The sequence below is a fragment of the Enhydra lutris genome, unplaced genomic scaffold (genome assembly GCF_002288905.1).
Source record: "Enhydra lutris kenyoni isolate GAN:26980312 unplaced genomic scaffold, ASM228890v2 scaffoldscaffold24, whole genome shotgun sequence".
NCBI classification, from domain to species: domain Eukaryota; kingdom Metazoa; phylum Chordata; class Mammalia; order Carnivora; family Mustelidae; genus Enhydra; species Enhydra lutris.
In genome coordinates, this window is record NW_019154108.1 from 2,101,253 (window position 1) to 2,125,489 (window position 24,237).

Consider the following 24,237-nt stretch of genomic DNA (forward strand, 5'->3'; position numbering starts at 1 on the left):
AAAGTGCCCCGCCCCACCGGCAGCCCCTGCACGTTTCAAGCCACTGTTGTCTGAAGCTGGACACGAGCCAAATGACTCTGCGTGTCCCTGAGTCTTCTAAGGCGTTCCCGACACTTGCTCGGTTTCCTGACTCAACACAGCGCTCGCTTTGTCGTGTCCCGACTGTGCCGGCCTCGGCTCTGCGGACTGGAAACATCCACAGACAAAGCGGGATGGATGCCCTGTTCTCACAGGCCTCAAATTTTAGGGGTTGACGGGTAAGGGGAGAAACAGACACTAAGAATACAAATGAACAAAAGTCAGCTTGTACAATTTAAGTTCTAGTAAAAAATAAAACAGGATGTTAAAGAGGAGCAATTCCACTCTGCCCTTCAAGATTCTTCCGGCTGTACTAACAAATTGACGTGAGAAAATCAAATGAAACAGAAGTTTAATAACATGTATACGTCCTGTACACATGGGAAAGACCCAGGAAAACCAAATAACTCCCCAGATGACCAAAACCATCACCTTAAATACTATCTCCACAGAAGGGGTGGAGGCGGGGGGCATTTTTGGAAGTTTACCAAAAGTCCAGTAAACAAGGATAAGGTTTAAGTCCATTCCTTCTCCGTTGATAACAGTTTCTAGAGATTTAGGGTCATCCCCTTTTTATGAATGGACATTTCCCTTCTACATGTAAATCTCTCTTACAAGAGGGTAACTTCTACTCAGTTTTCAGAACTTCTCCTGGGTTTGCAGTTTCTTAAAAATAATCAGTGTAGAATAGTCAAATATCCAAGAGCATATCTTGGAATTTAATTCATTTAAGCCAGACAGCAACAGCATGTCACACATGAGGAAACCGATGTACAGAGAGGTTATGATAGAGTAGGTACTTAGCTAGATGTGATCAGGAGATGGGACATTCCAACCATTTTAAAAAATTATTTATGTATTTGAGAGAGAGCAGGAACACAAGCAGGGGAAGGGAGAGGGTGAAGCAGACTCCCTGCTTAGTAGGGAACCTAATACAGGGCTTGATCCCAGGACCTTAGGATCATGACCTGAGTTGAAGGCAGGCATTTAATGGACTGAGTCACCTGGGTGCCCCAGGACTTCCCAACCATTAAAAAGACAAAAATGCAAGAAACTGCTGACCACCACCAAGGCACAAAGAACTGGAAAAGACCCCTGGAGGATATGCATGCATTCCTCCCTATAACCTGCAGCCCTACAATAACCTATACCTTAATTATAATACATTTACGTTGCAGTTTTCTCCCCTCTGAGGGAAGATGGCAGCCATGACAGTACTGACAAGGGCCATATAGGGCCTAAACTCCCCTTCTCAACAGCTAGGAGGAGTCCCTCAGATGACTGGAAATACCTTTGATTGGAGACCGTCCTACCTATGACCCATAAGGCATGCAAGGATAAAAAGAAAAGACACTAAGACTCTCAGTATGATGGCTGCCTTGAGAATGTACTTTCACTTTTATAATAAACTCTTGCTTACTTGAGAGTTTGGCTCTGAATTCTTTCTTGGCTGAACTCAACAACCAAGGTCTGCATGGAAGCCAGGGAGGAACCTGCCACTAACAGTTATATCAACCAAGACACACAGCTGGTAATGTCATAAAGTAGTTTGTGTACAGATTTCATATTCTTAACTACGGTAGCATACTGCTAATGTTTTAGTGAGCAACAAGGTAGGGAGAAGACAGGAGAGGAAAGGGAGTTACTTTAGATGGAGCTCCGAAGACAGCATCACTGAAAAGGTGATCAACCTGTGACTCTCATATTTGCCTGAGAGACTACATTCTACCTTTTAAAAAAATTATATTTGAATGGCTTCTTTCTCCTCTACTGTAGGTTCCACAAGGAAAAGAATCTCTTCTTTGTTCATTGATTGATCCTAGGTGCCTAGAAAAGTGCCTAGCGCAGGAGCTCAACAAGTATTGATAAATGAATTGTTAGAAAACCACAGGCCCAAAATGGTGTAACTTGGGCTGTGCCAAACCAGGCCTTTGCCTAATCTAGCTGCAGTTTAAACCCTCCCCAGTAACGTAGCCTTAAGGAGTTAGTCAGAAATTTTCTGATGGGTGCCAGTGGGTCTGCCACATGGACCCTCCATCCCTCACAGGAAGATGAGATCATCTGCATGATTAGTGCCCCCTCCTAGTGAGTGGCTCGGTTAAGCATCTGCCCTGGGATGTAGCCCTGCATGGGGCTCCATGTTCAGTGGAGAGCCTGCCTCTCCCTCTCCCTCTGCCTGCTTCTCTACCTACCTGTGCTCTCTCTGTATCTCTCTGTCAAATAAGCAAAATCTTTAAAAAACAAAACAAAACCAAAAAACCCCTCCCCCAGTCATTCTCCCTAAAGGAAAGTGATCTTGACTGGAAGAATCCTTTTTTTTTTTTTTAGCAATAACTTTTTGCCCCACCCCTTTCCTATAAAAACCTTCCACTTTGTACAACTGCCCAGAGCTCCTCTCTACTTGCTAGATGGGATGCTCCACTCTTGAATTGTTTAACAAAGCCAGTTAGGTCTCCAAATTTACTTGGTTGAATTTTGTTTTTTTCACAGAATGAATAGAAATATCAAAAGATATGCGCTAATCTGTTAACAGTCCCTGTGGGGGGTAGTGACCGGGGATTCCTTCCTTTGCATTGTGTATCTGCATATAGTTTTATGTGTTACCATGAGCATATGTTACTTCTGTAATTTTGAAGTTAATAAAGGAATAAGGAGCTGAAATGTACACTTAGATTGGAAGCTCTTGCAGTCTTATGTCTATAAACCAGCGCTCATGATTATTCATTAGGTGGTAATGTTGGGGCGGGGCTTGCAGTAGCATCTGTGAAGGACTTGATAGGAATGACTAGAGGGTCAGTGTGGGCATTTCCTGATAAGGTGTAGATGGCAGTTCCGTCAATGTCACACACTTCATCCGAGAAATAATGACAAGTGATTCTCTGCTATTTTCTCAGTTATCTTTCAAAGCTGAACGTCTAGTTCAGGATAAGTTAAATATTATTTGCCCCATTTCCTTAAAAATAAAAGTCCCTGTGCCTCGCCACTCCCACGAGTCTTTCTGCGTGACCATGGGCCACCTCGTCTCCTGAGTTACTCCCCCTGCTCCCTGCACACGCTCACCCGAGTCTGTGCTGTAAATCGAGGATGCGGCAGCTACCTGGGGCAACTGAGTGTCCCTGGGACAAAGGGATGGCGTAAGTAACTGTCCCACGGTCAGCAGACATTTTAAAAACAAGCGTACAAACAGATCCCAGAAATTTCAGAGCTCCTCCTTCAAGCTTTCGCCTTTCCTTTTGACACCAAAGGTCTTAAAAATTATTTTCCCTTTTTCTTGCAACATCTGTTTTCTTCACTCTTGATCCTTTTATATACTTCTTTTTCTCACTGTCTGGGGAAAATAGACTCCAGGGACATTCTCAGCAGCAAAGGCCACACTGGTGTGTACAACCAAGTGGACAGGAAAGAGGCCTGTGTCACAAAGGCACAGGACAGCACCCCTGCTGCTTCCTGCTCCTTTGGTAAGAGGCGAGAGTGCACGAGGAGGGGCTTACTGGTCTTGCGTTCTCTAAGAAACAGGAAAGCAAGACCGACCTAAGGGAATGAGGCAGAGAGGTGCTGAAAGCAGAGTCGCCCGACATGAAGTAGGTAAGCAGGGCATTTTGATAACGGGAAATCAGAGCAAGGAAGGGCACTTAACGTATTACATGAAGATGTGATCTCGTTAAGAGAGTGTGGGGAGAGGGGCTCCTGGGTGGCTCAGTGGGTTAAGCCACTGCCTTCAGCTCAGGTCATGATCTCAGAGTCCTGGGATCGAGCCCCGCATCGGGCTCTCTGCTCGGCGGGAAGCCTGCTTCCTCCTCTCTCTCTGCCTGCCTCTCTACCTACTTGTGATCTCTATCTGTCAAATAAATAAATAAAATCTTAAAAAAAAATTTTAAAAAGAAAAAAAAAAAAAAGAAAAGCAACACTTCCTTACCCTGCCCTCCTGGGGTCTAGGCCTTGATGGGCAGCTCCGTGTTCCACCTGGCGCAAACGGTAATGGTCGTGCTCTGCGGGCTTGACTTCACCGTGATGCACTAGGCCAGTGCTCATTACCCAGCAGACTTGAGACACTGGCAAAATTGTAGGCAAGGGGGAAAAAAGTTGACTCATCAGAGAGATTTATTCTGGTTTTGAGTAGCAGTTACCATCCTCCAGATTGCAGATCACTTACTTCAGTGCCCTGAACTAGCAACCCAGCAAGAATGAAGGCTTGGAAGAGAAAAAGAGTAGAGAGGTGATGTTCACATTAAACATTTCTTTTCACGGTTAATTAACTGCAGGGTTTCTATATTGAGTGGTCATGAGGTTCAAATAAAAGTACTTTTCTTTGTGTGTGTGACACTGCAAAGTCCTGTAATTTGGACCTCTGGTAATCAAAATATTTCTAAATGCCTTGAGAGATCATGATTTGTAGTAACTTGAGATGAATTTAAATTTCTCAGACTTCAGAGTGGCACATCGTTCTCCATTAGTCTTCACTGAGGTGGTAACTCAGGAACTCATCATCTCTGTGTCTGTGGACGGTATTTGTGGTGGGGACAGATGTGAGGAGAACGGAAGGAGGCTTGAGGAGGGCAGAGTACTTGTGATCTGAGGATTTGTATAGGGCTTTGGATAGATCCCTCTTGGATAGAATTTCTATTGTTTATCAACTGCTGCGTCACAGACCATCACAAACTTAGTAGCTTAAAACAACATGACCTGTTTTTTTGCTCACGAATCTGCAGGGGTTGGGCAGGGTGGGGCAGGGCACTCATCTTGGCTTCTGAGGCCTCAGCTGCGGTGGCTCCAGAGCGGGGGCGGCTCCAGAGCTGGGGCTGGAATCTTGGGGAGGTTCATTCACCTTAGCGGTTGACTGCTTGGTTGTCTGCTGGGTCCTCTGCTCTGGCCACCTACTGCAGACCCTCCACACGGCCTCTCCCTGTTGCTTGGCCTTCTCACATCATGGCAGCCGGCTCTAAGAATGAGCGTCCCAAGAGAACAAGGCAGCATTGAAAGGACTTTCTTTGTCTTAGCTTTAAGTCTTTCTGACTTCTGCTTAACTCTACTGGTTGAAAGAGTTTTTTAAAAAAGTCCACTCAGGTTCAAGAGGAAGGGTATGGATTCCGTGTTTAACTGGAGAATTCTCAGTATAACTTTGGAAGATGTGCATGTGAGCCGGAATGCATGGGGCGGGCATCTTTTGAAAATACCACCTGCCACATCAGCCCAGAACTCGGAAACTTAAAACAGCAGCACGTTATCACTTTTCACAGAAAGTCGGCTTTCTGTGATTGACCGGGCGGTCCCTCTACTGGTCTTTCTTGAGCTCACCAGCAAGAGTGCATTTGGGTGAGCTGTCCGCGGAGGGAGGAGGTGTGCCCCAGTGAGACAGCTCAGATGCCTGGGCTTCTCTTCCAAGTTCTCCACAGCCTTCAGTGTCAGGGAGCAAACCACAGGGCAAAGGCAGCCGCTGCAAGTCTCCTGTAGGCCCTAGACTCAGACATCATTTCTGCTATGTTCTGGTGGTCAAAGCTGGGTGTTATGTGAGCCCAAATTTAAGACGTGATTAAACAGAGTCTGTCTGATGGTGGGAAGAGCTCAAGAGTATCATGACCACCTTTCTCAGTCTTTACATATTGCCTTCGGGCCACAATTATTTATTTTTTTTTAAAGATTTTATTTATTTGACAGACAGGGATCACAAGTAGACAGGCAGGCAGAGAGAGAGAGAGAGGGGGAAGCAGGCTCCCTGCCGAGCAGAGAGCCCGATGCGGGGCTCGATCCCAGAACCCTGAGATCATGACCTGAGTGGAAGGCAGAGGCTTAACCCACTGAGCCACCCAGGCACCCCGGGCCACAATTATTAACATTCTGTTCACACACAGAACATGCTCCCTCCTAGCCCAAAAGTCTCCTAACGTTATGTCATTAGGCTGTGGCTGGAAGTGCAAGATACCATCACAAAATCATACTCAGCAGAGGATGAGGCTTCCTGGGTGTGGTTTTCAGGTTCTACTTGAGTTTGGTTCCTCTTGATTCAGAGAGACTTGTGAACTGCAAGAGGTTATCTGCTACCTCCCCTGTCCACTTCTACCCAACAACCAGTGGTTGGGACAGGGACAGGATAATCACCAAGGATACTCTCATTCCCAATGGGGAGCAGTGGGAGATATGCAGAAGTTACCGGTTCACCACAAATCTAACTCCTGCTGGGCACCCATGCAACCGGGAGAGTCCCCTTCCCTTCGGGGCCAGGGAAGGCTCTTTAGCTGGCGTCATGTAACGTCAGAAGCCTGAGGACAGTCCGTTTCTTGGAAGGACGTCTGTTTCCTTTTATCCTTCTTTTCAGGATTCTCATGGAATTTTAAATTCCTATTTCTCAAGAAATTTTCTAGATTACATCAAAATAGAAGTCACACCCATTTTTAAAAATGGTTACTGTATTGTAGGGAAAAATCCATTGTAGCCCAGAGATGTTTTCTTCTATTTTGGCTATTGCTCCTGTATCTTTCAACTTTTTTGAATTTTTATTTATTTGTTTTTTGGAGAGATAGGTGGAGGGAAGGAGGAGAGCATCTTAAGCAGGCTCCATGCCCAACTCGGAGCCCAGGGCTCGACGCGGGGCTTCATCTCACAAGCCTGAGATCATGACCTGAGCCAAAATGAAGAGTCGGATGTTTAGCTGACTGAGCCACCCAGGCTCACCATTCCCGTAACTTTTTAAAAAGATTTTTATTGGAAAACCTACCAGCCAAATGTTGGTGTTCTGATTTTTACCTTCTGTATTATTCTTATTTAATCTACATTCTTGTCCTCTGCCTTCTTAGAGAGCTTTTTGACTTTTTCTTCCAGATTACTGATTTTTTTTCCTCAATGTTCTTTCTTTCGTGCCTCTCTATTTCAGGCCGTCTTTATTCCAGACAAGCAGGGAGGTGCTGCCGGACTCCAAAGAGAACATAACACGGAAGCTTAACGCATTATCGCTTTAGTGGCGATAACCTGGCGAGAACGTGTATGTGCGATTTTTGAAATCTGAGGAGGTATCAGTATTTTCCACATTCCCATTAAACTAGCAACGAAGACACAAAAGACCTAACACTCACCTCCCTGAAAACCTCAGTGTACCCCCAATGCTTGAATGTGGGAAGACTTGCCGAGGCAGTTGGGGGGATTTAGGAAAAATCCTCCAGGTGACACTTGGAAACGTGGGAAAAACGTGAAGATCGGTTTATATATCTCGAATCCTGTTTCATGACTGGAGACAAGACAGCTGGTAAAGACTCATCTTGTTACAAGAAACAAAGACTCTAGAAGCGGGCGTGCGGCTGGGTTGAAGAAAAGCCGTTCTTGTCTGTGGGACCTTCTGACAATCCGGCTTGGGTTTGCAGCGCGCCGCCGCGGGCCTGGAGTGAAGCCCCCGTGCGGGGCCGGTGGGAGCCCGACGCCAGCTGCGGTCACAGCGCGACTGTGGTAGTGGCAGGTCATCTTGTGCCACGTTCGTCGCGCGTCATTCCCGGAGCTTCGGTCAAGTTGCGGTAAGCTGGAGAGCTTCAGTTCTGCGCAGAGGAGAGTGGGAGGCGCTTCGCCTGCATTTGGCAGGGGACAGGCGAGGGGACGGCGTCTCCTACCCAGGTCCTGCTGGACACAGCAGCTGCTCGCCCTGTCGGGGGCGGCGCCACGGTAATGAAGGTGACCGAGGGCCGCAGGGTGGGGACAAATTAAGGAAACAGAACCGAGGAAGTCGTTCTGGCCCTGTGTGAGAGGGCAGCTCAGGGAGCTCTGAGAGAGCAAACGGCTCCCGAGGAGAGTCATCTGCAGCCTCGAGCCATGGCAGTTCAGCTATTAAAGCGCACGTGACTTCCCTTTGCAGGCCACACCTAGCGAGCCCAGGACCCTCGCTCGTCCGTAAACGGTGCTTCTAAAAGTGCCGGAGGCCGAAAGCTTCGGCTCTCTGAAGTTAGAATTTCAGATACTCTCCCTTATTCCTGTAGTGAAACTTTCCTTCATAAATAAAGATAAATCAGCTCATGCCTGAATGGGAAGTTCACAATTTCAAAATTTGTGAAGCCCTAAAATAATGAAAACAATCACACAGGGAGGGAAGCACGTGCACCTCAGCGAGCACAGCCCTAGGACGGCCTGAGTGCCCCGCACGCCCTTCCCCAGTCAGCTCCCCACAGCGTGAGGGAAGTTATGCTCCGGACTGTTTGCTTTCTCCTTCTCTTAACGTCGCCTCTTCCATGTGTCTAGACTTTGTATGTGGCATAAATAACACGGCAGGATATTTGTTTTGAGTTTACCGGATTGGAAACTGGAGACACGTCACGTACTGACCAAACGCACGAGCTTGGGCACGTCTCTTCGTGTCCCCTGGCCACAGCTTCTTCAACGGAAGGAGTGGGACAGGGCTCGGCATCAAAGGCTCTTTCCAGCTTTAATGCTCTGTGGTTAAACGGAAACTGGGACAAATAAATGGGTGCTTTCAGGAAGATCGATTAGGTTGTGAGGTCGAAGACACGAATCATACCTTAGGGTCACTCCCCGGGAGCACACATGCTTCCTGATACACAGCGGGTGATTAAGACAATCTGTTCACAATATTTAAAATTTTTATGTGTTTGGTCTCTCAAATCCATAGATACACTGAGTTATTTTAAAGGCCCTTTCCAGCTCTATTATTCTATGCTTAAAATATAAATCAAGCCAAATAAATACTGTAGTAGACCACTGAGGTTTTAAAATTCCAGGACAGAAGTCTTATTTTTGATCTGTGTATTCCCTTCAAAGCCTAACATAACTCCTTCCATAGCAGGTACTCAAGGAACTATCTCTGTGTTACGGTTATTTGTTTTGCTGTGTTTGTCAAGTATATTTCCAACACTGTAACATTAATGAGTTGCTTTCAAAATTCATTATTAATTATAATGTCTATTTCTTACCACCCAACTCTTACAAAAACAAGAAAACAAATGGGAAACAGGTGAGAAAAATATTCTGTTCCTTAGTTTTCCTGTGAGATGGCTTTTCCATACTTTAGATGACACGAATAGTAAAATTTAAAAACCCAATACGAATCTAGTTTCACATGCACTACCAGACGTCTCAGGCTTTCTACCTTAAAATCAGAAAGACAAGAATTCAAGTTGCTGAAGAGACTCTATGCATATGTAACATAATCTACGGCACACGTTCCATTACTCATTGAAGACTAGTTAACTTTGGGAAGCAGCCCTGGAAAGGCAGACGGCATGGGAAAAAAAGGATGATATTCTTTTCATAAACTTGAAAGCCACACACATCACCTGGAGTACTTGAGTTTACAGGGAAAGCGCAGGGAAAAGAGAATCCACACGCACCTACACAAGCAGGAAACTCTCAATGAAAACACATTACATAGAAACACATGACTTTCACTAATTCATTTGCACTTTATCCTTCTTTTTAATAGAAATTAAATTAGTCACTCAATGTACATAATGTAGTGTGTTTTCCAGGCTGGATGCTTTTCAGAGTTTACTTTTGCATCTCTATGAATAACACGGGAAATGTTATTCACCATCCAAGATGTGGTGAACAGGGTCAAACTATACGTAACAGAGGACAGAGGGATCAGAGTTAATTTGTAGCTAACAACACGGGAAAATAAAAAACAAAACAAAAACACAGACCTGCAATAATATCCACATGCATTATTAGCCAAGATTCAAAGTTAACCCAACCCACACAGATTTATTCTAAGCTGAGAGCACACACGGAAAAGGGATGACTTTATCGAGATCCATAGCCATAGTAGTAAGGCTCATCAGGGCGGAATCCATACGCTGTGGCAGGGCGTCCAAGAATGCCAACTGGCTGGCCAAAGCCATCCATTCCAAGGCTGAAAAGAGAAAAAGGTGTGATAAGTTATATTGTTCATCACCCAACCACAACGTAGGCCAAGGGGAGGCTGGGAACTTTACACCTCCAAGATTTTCTTCCTAGCAGCAAAAGTGATTTATGTGGCTATCATTAGGCCTTTCTCTTGTGTGTGTGTGTGTGTGTGTATAGGTATACACACACACATATATGAAATATACACAAATATACATATACATTATATAATATGTATAATATTAGTTAAATTAATTTAGCCACAAATATGTGCATAATAAATATTTACTTCTAACAATGTGTTAAAAATGTGGGAAACCTCTGTCATCAGGTGCTATTCAAGACAAAAAGGAGGACAGATCAGAAGAGTTTTAATAAATTATATTCATATATGGCTTTTATGCTAGAATATGAAAAGATTTTATGTGTTGGCAAGTATCAGTAACACACTGCTAGGGAATGATAAAACTGAAGCTGTAGTAAGATGAGTTTTATTATTCATAATAAGATCATCTTTTCATATGAAGATACAGTGTTATTAATAAGGACATGCATTTTGAATTTTAGCAGTAAACTCTCACCTAGGGCCAAATCATACTATAAGCCTAAACTGAAAGAATAAGACAAGGAATTTTACAATATTTAAGTTAGCCAGATTTGTTCTGCAAATCCTTCTCTGAGTCCTCAATTAAAAAACCCAAATAAATCATACATGTTTCTTTTGAATGACAGTAAGACAATTATAAATGTTGTTTCAGTTTATTCTATGGAAATAGCAGAAGCCTAAAGATAACATTCAGAGTTATAAAGATATTTGAAGCATGGGTAACCTTAATACTTTAAAAATTATTCTTTCATCTACTGATAGATTTAAAATCTTTTCTCCAAAGCACTTGTTAAGGATCAGAGAATGCTGCAATACTTAGCAAAACGACAAGAGACTTATTTTGTCAGGCGGAGATGGCAGCTATGACATGCTCATGCACAGCTCATGCAGTGAATGCCAGTGAGCTCATTTCCAATCAAAGGAAACAATTTATAATGCAGAAACAGAAACTTGGAAAGAATAAATACATTTAAATGTTTTAATATTAGAGAGTATACTAGATGGAAAGATACTTTATCAGCAAAATCTCAATATGACTAAAAAATATAGAGGCACTAACTTCCTCTCACAACTCAAAATGAGATTAAAACACGAAGTAATGATTAAAATGCTGTTTTAAATACCTTGTGTGTGTATGTGCACGTGTGTGCATGTGTGCACCGAGACGGACTGCATACTAAATGTAGAGAACTAGGATACGTATAGGGCGTATTATTCGTGGGAACTTACTGCTCCGGGAAACGGGTTTTCTGAGATAAAAGTTTTATGTTGGCATTTGTTAGTGAGTGATCCTAAAGAAAACAAACTTTTGGGCTCCTTCTAAATAAAAACCCGTGTCTATAATTCCTAAAAGTTGACTGACATTTTTAAGTCTGAATTTTATTTTGAAATGGCGAAATATAGGCATGTCCTTCGTACTTTGGTCTCCTGGGAAGATATTTTAATTTTATGATGAAGGGAAACACTGCTCTAGAGGCAACTTGATTAAAGAAGTTTCAGAAGTAATGCAGCCCATGAACTCAGATACACCCGTGTCAGTTAAAATCGAGGGAAGCTGGCCACTGGCATTATTCTCCCGAAGCCCTTAAGGCCAGCAGACACTCACGTGTCCCTGCAACTCTCAACTGCGCTGGTGGGACAGCTCACGACCTTCGATTCCTCCCTTTTTCATCTCCTGCCCACCTGTCCCGGACACTGGCTGGATTTTTAGCATCTCTTCTGAGCCGAATAGCAGGAGACTTAGGTTAAACTCAAGTTAATTTTGTCTTTCTCAGCCTAGAGGTTTTCAGGAATTTGGGACCAAGAGGCAGTGCAGACCGGCAGAGAGACACGCGAAGGCAAGTGAAGAGCAGCGAGAGGACAGTCCCCAGAGGGGAGGCTGGCAGCCACATTGCTCCTCAGAGGCCAATGTCGGTAACTCACCTAAGCAATGCTTTGGGGTGACCTGTAACTCTCTCAGGAATATCTGACCTTTCGTCAGGCTTGTGCTCATTGAGGAATGGTTCCTAAAGTTCTGAGAGCCTGAGGTCACTACACGTTCAAATTGCAAAACTGTATTTTATTTCTAAGACCAACAGGAAATCGTATTCCCATGTGGCTTGACACCAGGAAAAAGGATAAACTTAGACATTAACCAATTGGCCTGGTGTAAATAGAAAAATGGATATTCTGTTTCTTAAAAAATGTCAGTCACATTGTTGGTAAGAATTTGCACCCCGAAGTCCACTACGGTAAGACTGGATCTCGAACACTGCAAGTTTACTCAATAAAGTTCTATTTATGTGGTCAGCACTTCACTCAGAGACAAAAGTGTGTTCAGGCCAAAGTTTCTAGACTTCCACAGATACTGTTTGGGAAAAAATTTTAAGGAGAAAAATTAGAAACTCTTAACATGAGTTTTTCTGTAATTATCCACCATGTATCACAGATGCACTTGCTGTTTAAAGAAAATTAGGTCTGAAACATTCTGACCAGTTTGGATGGTACTTTGATGTAAGTCCTAGGTCCTTTTGTATTATGAAAGATCAGCTATATCTACATAATTAATATCTTTTAAATAAAATTCACTCGGAAACAGAATAGTTTGATTCTTTAATGTCTTGTTTGGTTCTAATACAGAGGGGAAATTGGATTTTCAGGATGCTGAATCCTGCGGATAGATGTTCTCTTGGGATGTGTGGGCACATGTACTTTCTCCTTTGGGAGAAATCAGAGCTGCTGTTCGCGCTTTTGCCCTGTGGGACTGCTCCCCTTCAGATGAGAGTTTGTCTATTTGGGTGTTTATACTGGGTTTAATCTAACACGGCACATGTGTCTCCATATGTTTGCTTTCTTCCTGGTACCCCTAACCTCCGCAGAAAGGGTGTGTCCCTCTAGATCAGAGAATGCCATTCCTAGACCGCTTTTTTAAAGTAGAACTATGTAGTGTCATTTAACCACTATCCTCAATGTCCAGATATCATTTTTTACCTTTAAATTAGCAAACATAACAAAATGCAATCTCTTCTTAAAAACACATTATTTCTAGTTCAAAGAAAATGGTTCCTGTTTGTTGTGAAAAGACAACCAGGAAAGGTGAGGCCCCCAAATCCTTCTGCTACTAAGTTTTATGTCCCAAGAACAGTGATTTGGGGGTACCTAGAAAGGAAAGTGACAAATTCTTCATGAGTAAAAAATTATATTTGAAATTCAACAACAAATATAAAATCACATCTAAAGCTTATCTTTAAACAAACATTTGGAAATCTAATAGCATTCAGCAAGCGGGAGACGGAATTTTCTGTAATAGTGACAAGGCTTCAAACAAATTTTTAACAGCATTCATTGTATTTCTAAACTTGCAGTAATTTAGGGAGGGAGAAAAAGAAATCCAGGCATGACAAGTGATAGTTCCCATGCAGCACATTACAAGGGGAATGGCAGCCAGGAAGGGTCCGAGGCCTCTGAGGCTCTGACTGGACTTCTGTGCCAGAGCTGACATTCCTGTAGAGAGGGAAGGAAATCACCTACCTCTAGCTGTTTGTGAGGCTTAATTAGTGCATATTTGTAAAGCACTTTGAAATCCTTGGATGAAAAGTGCTGCATAAGTGAAAAGTATTATCATTATTTTATTAAAATTAAGTAAAAGCAACACAAGTCTTTCTCTTCTTTGAAATTCTCAAGTCAGAAAATGAATGCAGAACAAATAACGAATATATCAGAGGATGTTACAAAAAATAAACAAAAAGTAAATTCAAGCCGAGTTCGAACCAAACATAGGTTCACAGAATCTTTGACTTGGAAACATGTTTGGAAATAATCTAAACTACACTTCCATTCACAACATCCTTGACTGGGTCTACTGAATTCTTTGCAAACATCTCCATAAATGGGAATGCTCACAAAGTAGCTCATTCCATTCACGGGCCCATCAAACTATTAGAAAGTTTTTGTATCTTTTTCTTTTTTTAAAGATTTTATTTATTTATTTGACAGACAGAGATCACAAGTAGGCAGAGAGGCAGGCAGAGAGAGAGGAGGAAGCAGGCTCCCCGCTGAGCAGAGAGCCTCATGCGGGGCTCGATCCCAGGACACTGGGATCATGACCTGAACCGAAGGCAGAGGCCTTAACCCACTGAGCCACCCAGGCGCCCCGAAAGTTTTTGTATCTTGATCTGAAATCTGTTAGTTCTAGAATTACCCTCTGGAACCACAAAAGAAAACTGATTCTTCTTTAATGTGGCTTTTTCACAATTCTCATTTAATCAATCCTCATGATATGGCCTCTGGGATGTTTACCATCACATTTGCTCTCTAAAACAACTTTGCTACTTTTCAATGGTTATCTTAAATGAAGAAGTCAAAATAATGTGATACTGTACTTATTTCATGGTCTGAAATCAGCACAGAATATAATGAGATCCTGTTTCTAACTCTCTAATACCATAGGCTAAAAATTCATTGATCTCAAATTTTTAAAGGAGTCCTTACCACAAAATGGCTCACATTGAATGTGTATGTGGGTGTGCAGTTGTGTGTATGTATACACACAGACCCACATATGAAATTTTCATGTTGAATTTCATCTTTTTGGTGTGGGTCTTTCTTCAGGAATTCTATTCTCCCTAAAATAAAATCCTTTGTGACAATATTCATATTTATAAATATATTTGTATTTATAGAGGGTAGTGATAGAGGGTAGTGATTTTTATTAACTGCCTATCTTTGTGGTCCACAGGATAATACTGAAGTTTGGAATTCTTTTGGGATTCTGAAGTGAAAGGACTTAACATAGGCTAACTTTCTTCAGAGGAAGCTTTCCAGGATATTATAGAGCTGCATGAAATGATCCTATAATAGCTTTTGAGTTCATTCTTTTGATCAATTATTCCAATATATCAATCATAGAATCAAAATCAGTATTTTATTATCTAAGATTATAAATTGATCAGCAATTTCAGCTTAACTATAATTTGTCATGAGAAATTTAGAAATATGAAATTGTAGTAGGACAATGTAATAGTGATCCTTTGTAACCAACCATCCATCCGTCCATCCATCCATCCAAATGGACATGAGTTCTTACAATGTGTTAAGTATGGTGTTGACAGTCAATGTTAAAAGAAAAATGTGGTACTGGGAAGCCAATAATAAGACATGGTCCTTGACCACGGACTGGAGGCAACTAAACATGAACAGAATTCCCATAATATGTTGTATTACCCTAGTACTTTTATAAATTACTACAGAAGAATAGAGGAGAAGCAGATATTTACTATATGGTGAGAGTATATTAGAGGTATGTATAAATTGTTACAAAAGAATCTAGGGTGCTAGAAAGTCTTTAAAGAAAATACTTTTAAAGATTTATTTATTTATTTGAGAGTTAGCGAGCAAGCGGCGGGGAGGGCCGAGGGAGAGAGAGTCCCAAGGAGACACTGTGCTGAGCGTGGGGCCCAATGCGGGTCTCAGTCTCACGACCCTGATGACCATGATCCCAGCTGAAACCAAGAGTCAGACGCTTAACCGACTGCCACACAGGCACCGCCAAAATACTTTTATTTTAATGCGTCTGTCACTTCCTCACTATGGATCTTTTTACTCTATTTCCTATGAAACTGTAAGTACCACACAGGGGTAAAGACAGTCGCTGTCCCGTCACCTGCTGCGCCGCCAGCGGCCGGCTTCGTAGCGGGCACGGAGGGGCCTTCAGAAGTATTTCACTGCGTGAACGGATGCATCTACAAGACAAGGACTCACAGGCGAGGAAGGATGCTGCGGCCTGAGCGCGCGAGAAGGCGCTGAAGAACAGAAACCGCTTATGCGTGAAGTCTTAGGGTTACGGAGAAAGCGGGTGACAGGAGATGAGGCCAGAAACGGAGGGTAAGGCGAGACTTTGGAAGCTCTTCAGATGCCAGGCTAACTATCCACTTTGGAGAGTTGTCTATGGTTCTTGAAAATGGGGAAAACTTAATTCTGAGTTTTAGCAAGAGAACTGTGGCAACTATGGGTGTTAAGAGACAAAAGCCTGGGGAACATTTAAGAGAATATCGTGGCTGTCCATACACGGAGTGACAGGAGCCCAGAGAGGCAACCGCAGAGGAAACAATCAAATATGCTATCTTCCCTGCTAAAAAAATGCTATCTTTTCTCTTTTGAAATGAGTCTTTTAGTTATACTTTTACCATTAAAAAAAATATTTTATTTATTTATTTGTCAGAGAGAGAGCACAAAGCAGGGAGAGCAGCAGGAAGAAGCAGGCGCCCTTCTGAGCAGGAGCCCCATGTGGGACTTGATCCCAGAATGCTGGGATCATGATCTGAGCCACCCAGGTGCCCTAAACTTCCACCATTTGAGAATGAAGGAAACGAATTTCAAAACTGGCTGAAATTTTAGAGGTTATAGTTAATTGGAATGAAACAATTTTGGCACTTTCCCGCAGGCTTCATCAAATAACTAAGAGGGTGTGCTGTTCCATCTAGCTGAAATCAGACTGTAGAAGTACTTGGCCTCTGCAGTCAATAGGCTGAACTATTCTGGCAGAAAAGAACATTTTTTTCTTAAAATTCCTATATGTAGTCACAAAAGAAGTGTAGATAGAATGATATAATGCCTATAAAATTATACTTAGCAGGGCACCTGGGTGGCTCAGTTGGTTAAGCAACTGCCTTTGGCTCGGGTCAGGATCCTGGAGTCCCAGGATCTAGTCCCACATCGGGCTCCCTGCCTGGTGGGGAGTCTATGTCTCTCTCTGCCCCTCACCCCTCTCATGCTCTTTCTCTCTCATTCTCTCCCTCTCAAATAAACAAAATCTTAAAAAAAAAAAAATTATACCTAGCATTAGATCTATTGAAATCTAAATGCCTGTAATTTATAAACCAACCACTAGATGGAGAGCTTGTCTTATCACTGAGTATCATTTGCTTTTTTTACAAAGTTTTAAACCAAATTTTACCAAATTTAAACTCTCAGCAAATTCAACATTGACAGAATATGGTTTCCACTGCTTTCTCATATAGTCAATGCTCTCCTTTTATGAATGTGAAATAATTTAGTTAGAGCTAAATAGGGATATTCACATGCAAAAAAGTTTTGTGAATGTGGCGGCCTATGAAAATTATAGAAGACGCGGATCATCTCGGTCACGGAAAGATGTAATGAACGTGCACGTTAAGGTACTACTACTATATGACAACCTCTAAAATTTTCATTGAACGTGTTGAAAGCCTCTGTTTCTATAAATTTGCACATAATACATATTTGAGGCTGCTGAAGGGTGTTACTTATTAAGCTGAGCCTCTGGATTAGTGAGTAGATGAGCACAACTGAGCAGTCTTAGGATGAGCTTTACCAATACATACCAGTGTTGCTGTCATTTCCCATTGAGTTTTTATCCTTAATCTTTTATATGTGTGAATATCAATTTTCCTTTTATTATGATAAAACTAAATGGCTAATGAATCTTAAAGAATCACATTTTAGTGAAATCAAACCAAGTAATATTTTTCCAAAAATCAAGGGCAAGTGATATGAGTAGTGGGAGGCTGTATTTAAAGCATTCATCTGGAATTTATTTAAAAAAATTTTTTTAAAAGACATCTGTCAGTTCTAAGGGGAAATATACCACCTTGGGGATACTAAGATGCTTCAGATAAAAACTAATTTGTAGTAATGATGGAAGAGGCATGTATAAAATAGTCACTGATTTATTCCAAATGGTAAAGAAATTCCGCTTCACTGATGCTTCTCTAATTTCATTCAATTCACACTTCTCTTATAATGCATCTTAATCTGTTGTTTAACCCATCTCGAGGGGCTATTTTATTTTTTATGTGGAAATATTATAGTTGGCACTTTTTCATATTATACCATTGCATTAATTTTCTAAATTCCTTTTTATTTTTAAAAATCTTATAGTGTAATTGAGATTCTTCGATTAACTCTAATTCTTTGGCATCTGCTCTTACTGTTGTACCTGACAATTCAACGTCATCACATTCCTTTCTTCAAGAGCTTTACAATTTTTTACTGTGTTCAACTTCAGGGCTGTTTTTTTGTTTTTTTTTTTTTACTCATTTATTTTTGCCTGTCTGTTGGCCCTTGAACTTGGAAAATATTTCTACAGAGAGGTTCTGTATTTGTAATATATCAAGACCCTGGGGAGTCCATTGTCCTGGAACAATTTTAATGACAATTTCTTGGTTTGGGGTTCCCTGAATTAGATGAATAACATAAATTCTGAACCCACTCATGCACATGGAGAAAGCTTACGATTTCTCTTTCCCTTGGATGACTATCCTCCTAACCTAGGGCCTTGGAGCCAAAGATAAGTTTTGGTCACTTTTCCAGGCTGGTGAATTAAGATTATCTAGTCCTTTTTTCAAATGATGAGAAAAAGGCAGCCCACTGAAGTTCCAGGCTTTATATATGGAATTTAGTTTCATTTTCCTACACTATATAACCTATACTTAGTTCAATATTTTCTTGTGGGTGGTTATTGTGTGTGTGTGTGTGTGTGTGTGTGAGAGAGAGAGAGAGAGAAATAGAGAGAGACCGGGGGGGGGGGGGGGGGAGAAAGAGAGACTGGGTACATTTCTTATCTTTGTGAATCTGGTCATGAATTATGAATTTTTTGTTACATTTTATCCATCTTTTCTATATGTCTACATGGGGGGAACTTCTAAGTCAGCTCAGTTTACCATCTTGCTGGAAGTCCTTTCCATTTTAATCTTATTATTCTGCTCTGCACGTTCAAGAAAAGAATGTTTCAACCCTGTATTCCTGTACTCAGAACTGGCTTGCTTGAAGAGAACAATGACTTGAAAGAAATAATTGGAGCCATGAGAAGATATTTTCTTTCTCCTTATTTGTAGCAATTAACAGAAAAAATACTCTGATAGGTGCCTAATGGAAGCTGTCAGATATGATTATCAAGCCGAAGTAATATTTATTCAAACCTATAATGGTCTCAAACTTTCCTTAATAATCTTTTAATGAAAGTATACCATCTAGTCATCTTTAACTTACATTTCTTCAGTTAAGTCCAAGGACTTCTTGAAAGTGGCAGTTCTATAATATCAAGCAATGCCTCATTCCATACCACCAAATGTTAAGGGAACTTACTGAGCTGCTTAAGTAACCCCATAGGTCAATAAACTGAGTCATTAGCACCTCCTTTGAATAATTGTTTGTCTGTTACTAGCTCAACATTTATATAATCTGTCATAATACCATGGTTTTTTAAGGTACAAAAATTACTGCTGTAGGCTTAAAGTAGAGAATATAACATAAGTAGCAATGTTTTCCCAGTGATCGTTTAACCAGACGGCCTGGTACTGAGTGAGTTAAAGCCTGAACACCACAGCTAATTACTATGTAATGCTAACCTTAGCTGCTGGTTCATTTTGAGACTCTTTAAAATATGAACTGTGTATTTTACCCCTATGCACTCTCTTAATGATTTGTTTTTTTAGACTGAAATCACTTCCAGCCATCAGTTACACTCCTGGTCTCTACACATGCACTTCTCCAAGCACAAATATTTCTTTTTCCTATTGGTCGGCCAGCCCTGTCAGAGCAAATTTCACTTTAAACTAAATGCTATGATACTTAAAACCTCTTGGATTACTCAGGCTGCTAGTGTGATCTATGACCTTCCAAGAATGACAGCTGAACTTTCCAATTTGCTTATACTGCTTGGGGAACTAGAAAGCACATGCCAAATAGGAAAATGTTTCTGATGTTGAACAGAGAGAAGTTCTTGTTGGAGGTGGGAGCAGGAGACTATTAAGTACTGAAAAATACTAATAAGAAATGAAAAGAAACTAAACATGCTGCAAAGTCTAAGACCTTGAGCATAATTCAAAAGTTAATACTAGTACTAAAAACTTTTCAGTCCAATATAAATGCCCCTCAGTTGCTGTAATTTAAGCACCATTCAGAATCTTAAAGTGATAATGTATTACCAAAATGAACAAGTTCAAGAGATGGAAGAGAACCTAAAATTATCATGAGTACTATGCAAAATGGACTATTGCCAGTTCCCCATCTTTCTTCATGAAACAGAAGTCTGACATATGGACACAGAGTAAATATGGCTATCTAGCATGCATGCTATATGCCCCTCTCTCAGAAATGAAAAATTAACATTAATCTTCTGCTAAAACCTGGTCTCCCAAATCCTTAAATTAGTAGTACAGTGTGGGATATTTTCATATAGTTTTAAAACCTTTCACTTTCAAAAAAAAAAAAAAACCTTTCACTTTCTTTTACTACTTTACACAAGAGGTGGACAAGTGTTTGTTATAAAAAAATCTGAAAAATCTTATTGAATATAAGAAGCTTAACGTAACATTTCCAATTTATGTCATAGTCTACTTATTCACTTGTCTCAATAATTTTTAGGCTAATAAAAATCAAATGCTGGTTGATAAGTAGAGACTTATTTTGGTACCTAAAATCAAACCAAGTGACATTTTTCTAAAATTGAGGGTACAAGTATGGATAATAGAAACTATGTTTTCATAAACTGAAAGTGCATCGTTTTAGATAGCTAAGCATGACAATGTGAAAATTTGATCCAAAATATTATTTATAATATTAAATATACCACTAAAATGCATTGCCATACATTATGATATTTTAAAACATCTATTTTGGGCAATGTTACATAAATATTTCCAGCCACTAATTCAATAATTTCAGTAATCACTACAGGTCAGATAAATATTTCATAGTTATTTAGCATCCTCTAGAGCATTAAAAATTTCAGTATACTGTAGAATACGCCAACACTGCATTTATCACTACAAGAACAGGTCCTAAAGTAAATCTCTACTCTTAAATTTCATAAGCTCTCTTGTCCTTGAAATACATTTGTTATACTATGGGTCTGCAAAACAAAAACGAGTTCACTTTCTACCTATGTCTAAGGCCAATTTCAGATTGTCAAGGTATGGACTGACTGAAGTCATTCGGTTCAAACAGACCGTAGTCTGTTGATGACGAGACAAGGTATTTCTGTAACATCTTCACAGGACGGGTCCAACTACGCTCTGGGCACATGTGGCATTGATGCTGAGCAAATTCGGTGTAGACTGGAATGTATAAGTATGTGATACTAACCTTTCTGACTTATACCCTATTGCCATATTTTAAAGTTATTTTTAAAGCAATATAAGAAAACAACATACTTTTTTCCTCTATTACTGACACACATGAACATTTTTTCTCCCATAATTTAAGAACTGGGAATTATGTTTATTAGCAAGACTAACTTAAGTATGAACTTATCAACAACTCTTGAATTTTATTAAAGTTAGTGGAGTGCAATGACCTCAAAACCAGAATATCTGGATATGATTTCTGCTTCTAATGACAGAACTTGTTACAGCCCATATTTGTAACTGTCGTAATTTTTTTTTTTTGTAAAATAAGAATAACGGCTATCCCTTTTAACATCTGCCTTAAGGTTATTATACTTCCAAGTCTCTTACGAGAACAGTACAGAGACTCCTATATATTTGGTGGTGTTATTATTATGACACATGAAAATGATAGAGCCTTCCCTAAAAATACTTATGAAATTCTGGCTCCTGCCATAAAATCTAGACAGTTAGGAGATACTCTATCATATGTGGCATGCTTCTTACACATGCTTTCTGTTTGCTTTTATGGGGCTGTTACATAATTCATAGAGATTTATGCCTACACATAGGCAACTAATTGTTATTTCACTAAAATAATGCCATGGCCAATCATACCCTCCTTTAACCATAGTGAGACTAGACTGCTTGTATAAATAAGGTTACTCAAGCAAAACCCTCCAGATTCTATATCATGATTGATGCAAATGATACAACACATGTTGGGATGAAAAATACCGGGACTGTCTCTTTACATGCTTCTTTACCTTATTTTATATTCAGTGAGTTTATTTTGAAAGTAGTAAATCAAGGATAAGGTTTTTAGTGATTCCACACAAATCATCACTTCCCAAACTGCACACGTTTCTGTACTCAGGTTTACTGCTGTTTGAAAAGGGCACAGGTCACGCATGTGTTTAGGACAGGCTATTTTCATTCTGTGATGTTCGCTATCTTGGGGCTGTGCCAACCTGACAATCTGGGACTTATAAGTGAAGCTGGGCAACGAGGCAGAAATCTTAAGGGAGACGGGAATGCACCAACCATACATTTTTGAAATTATAGGCAGTATGGGGTTTTAGGCAGTATTTCAAGCTAGCATATAGGTATATCTATGTTAGTTTTTTCAAGTATGCACGACATGGGAAGATTACGAGCTGACTTACTTAAAATCACTATGGTGTCCACTTGCTGATGACAAACAACACCCCCCACCTCAAGATTTTAGGGGAAAAAGGCAAGATGCAACTGTAAGAAATCATAATAGCTTATTTTCTTGCCTTAGTATATCCACAGAACAAGCTAAATTACAAAAGTCCGGTATTTACAAAGCCCTTAAAACCTGGAAAACTTTAAAAAAAAAAAAAACCTTTTTGAGACTTTAAAGAATTCCTAGTCTTTTACCACTCCAAAAAAGATCTTAGCATGATGTTTGAACACCCATGTAAATGAAGTCTTATGGGGTTTCTTGTATCAATTTGAAAAGATGTAATATTTAGGCTACAGTTGCAATTTAAAAATTTACTTGCCTAACTATGTTCATAGAGGCCTCCTCCCATCCTTTCACATTTGAGGGGCTCTAAACTAGCCACTTGATTTGGATTCAAATTTGGATTCTTTTTTAAGACTGTATTGCCTTTTAATTTCTGACAGGCCAAAATGAGGTGCTTTGTTTTTGGCTGGAAAAAAACCTGAAATGGAAAGAATTTCTGAAAAACTGGGATGTATTAACCTTAGATCAAGATAAAGAAAATAGGCTTAATTAATATATTTTTTGAGATATAATGCAGATTTATGCCACAAAAAAGAAGATATTCGGGAAATCATTAATTATGGCCCTGTTTATGAGTCTTTTCAAAAAGACTTATAATCTTTAACAAAAAGGCCTTAAGAAAGCATTTGTTGATGTGCCTTTCTAGTCTGAAATGAGACTGCAGAAATATGTGGCTTTTCCATAAAAACATAGACATACAGATTTTGCATTCACCTACAATTAACTGTTAAGTAGAAGTATATACAGTATATACAGTTACTAATCATTCTTCTGAAATATAAAAACAAAGTAACATTTGAAAATTGCTTCTCCTACAGACTGTCCCATTTGTCTCTTTGAAGTACATGAGTTCTATTTAATTAATAGAGGCACTAAGCAGTTATGAGACTACCAAGTGATTAGGGCTACTACTGAAAGGCTGAATATTGGCCTAAAATTCCTACAGGATAAAATCTACGGGATTATAGTCCATAATTAATCCCCGTAACTCCAGACATCTCTTCCACTTCCAAATAACCACCAGTGAAAGTTTACTGCCTTTTTTCTTTTTTTTAAATGAGAAAACTTGATACATCTTTGTAATCTAAAACTGTTTCAGTTAAAAGTTTTGAGAGTTCATCCATAATTATGACGTCAGTGTTAAAAGAAGTTCAAAGACTAAAATGTAGTGTCATGTGTTCCCTTGCGAGTATCTATCTGCCTGCCTACCTACCTACCCACCTACCTACTTTGCCTAAAAATGAACCTTTGCTTAGGAGATGGGAGGTATTAGAAATCAACATTCACATCAAACTTTCATATAATGGCTCTCCTCAAATCTGGCAATTATTCAAATTATGTTTTGTAGGACACTGATGTATTTGTAAAGAGGCATTGTCTCTATTACAAAGACACATCAAGTTGCTGTCTGGACTAACCTTTCCAAAGTACCTACTGTTGTAATGAAGTAATTAAATTCTAGGGAATTACCAGACCATTAAAGTATAATGTGTTATTAAACAGCCTATATAATTCAAAAGGTTTATTTCAGTAATAATGTGGTTCTTTGTCAAGTATTGCTCTGCTTATCTTAAAATGCAAAAAAATCTGAATCTGTCCCTCTATTTGCTTTGTTATCTAAGAAAATTCATCACGACATCTTTAAAAATTTTTTAACTTTATTTTTTCCAGCTTTGAGATATAACTGACATATAACATAATCAGATTATCTAATTTTTTTTCTTAAAAAAATACTAAAGGTATATAATCCTTTGTAATGGAAGTAAGTTAGGAAACGGCAATGCTCCAAACAGCATATTCTTACACACCTGTTTGCTAAGATA

General features: G+C 40.1%; 1 protein-coding gene across 1 annotated transcript in view; it reads right to left on the reverse strand.

Moving 5' to 3' along the window:
* Positions 1-9,392: 9,392 nt before the first annotated feature.
* LOC111150717 (kinesin associated protein 3) overlaps positions 9,393-24,237 on the reverse strand; it is a 166,606-nt gene continuing 151,761 nt past the window's right edge. The window contains exon 20 of the mRNA XM_022508269.1: positions 9,393-9,919. Coding sequence (XP_022363977.1) covers positions 9,811-9,919 — 109 coding nt within the window. The 3' untranslated portion in view covers positions 9,393-9,810. The remainder of the gene's footprint in view (positions 9,920-24,237) is intronic.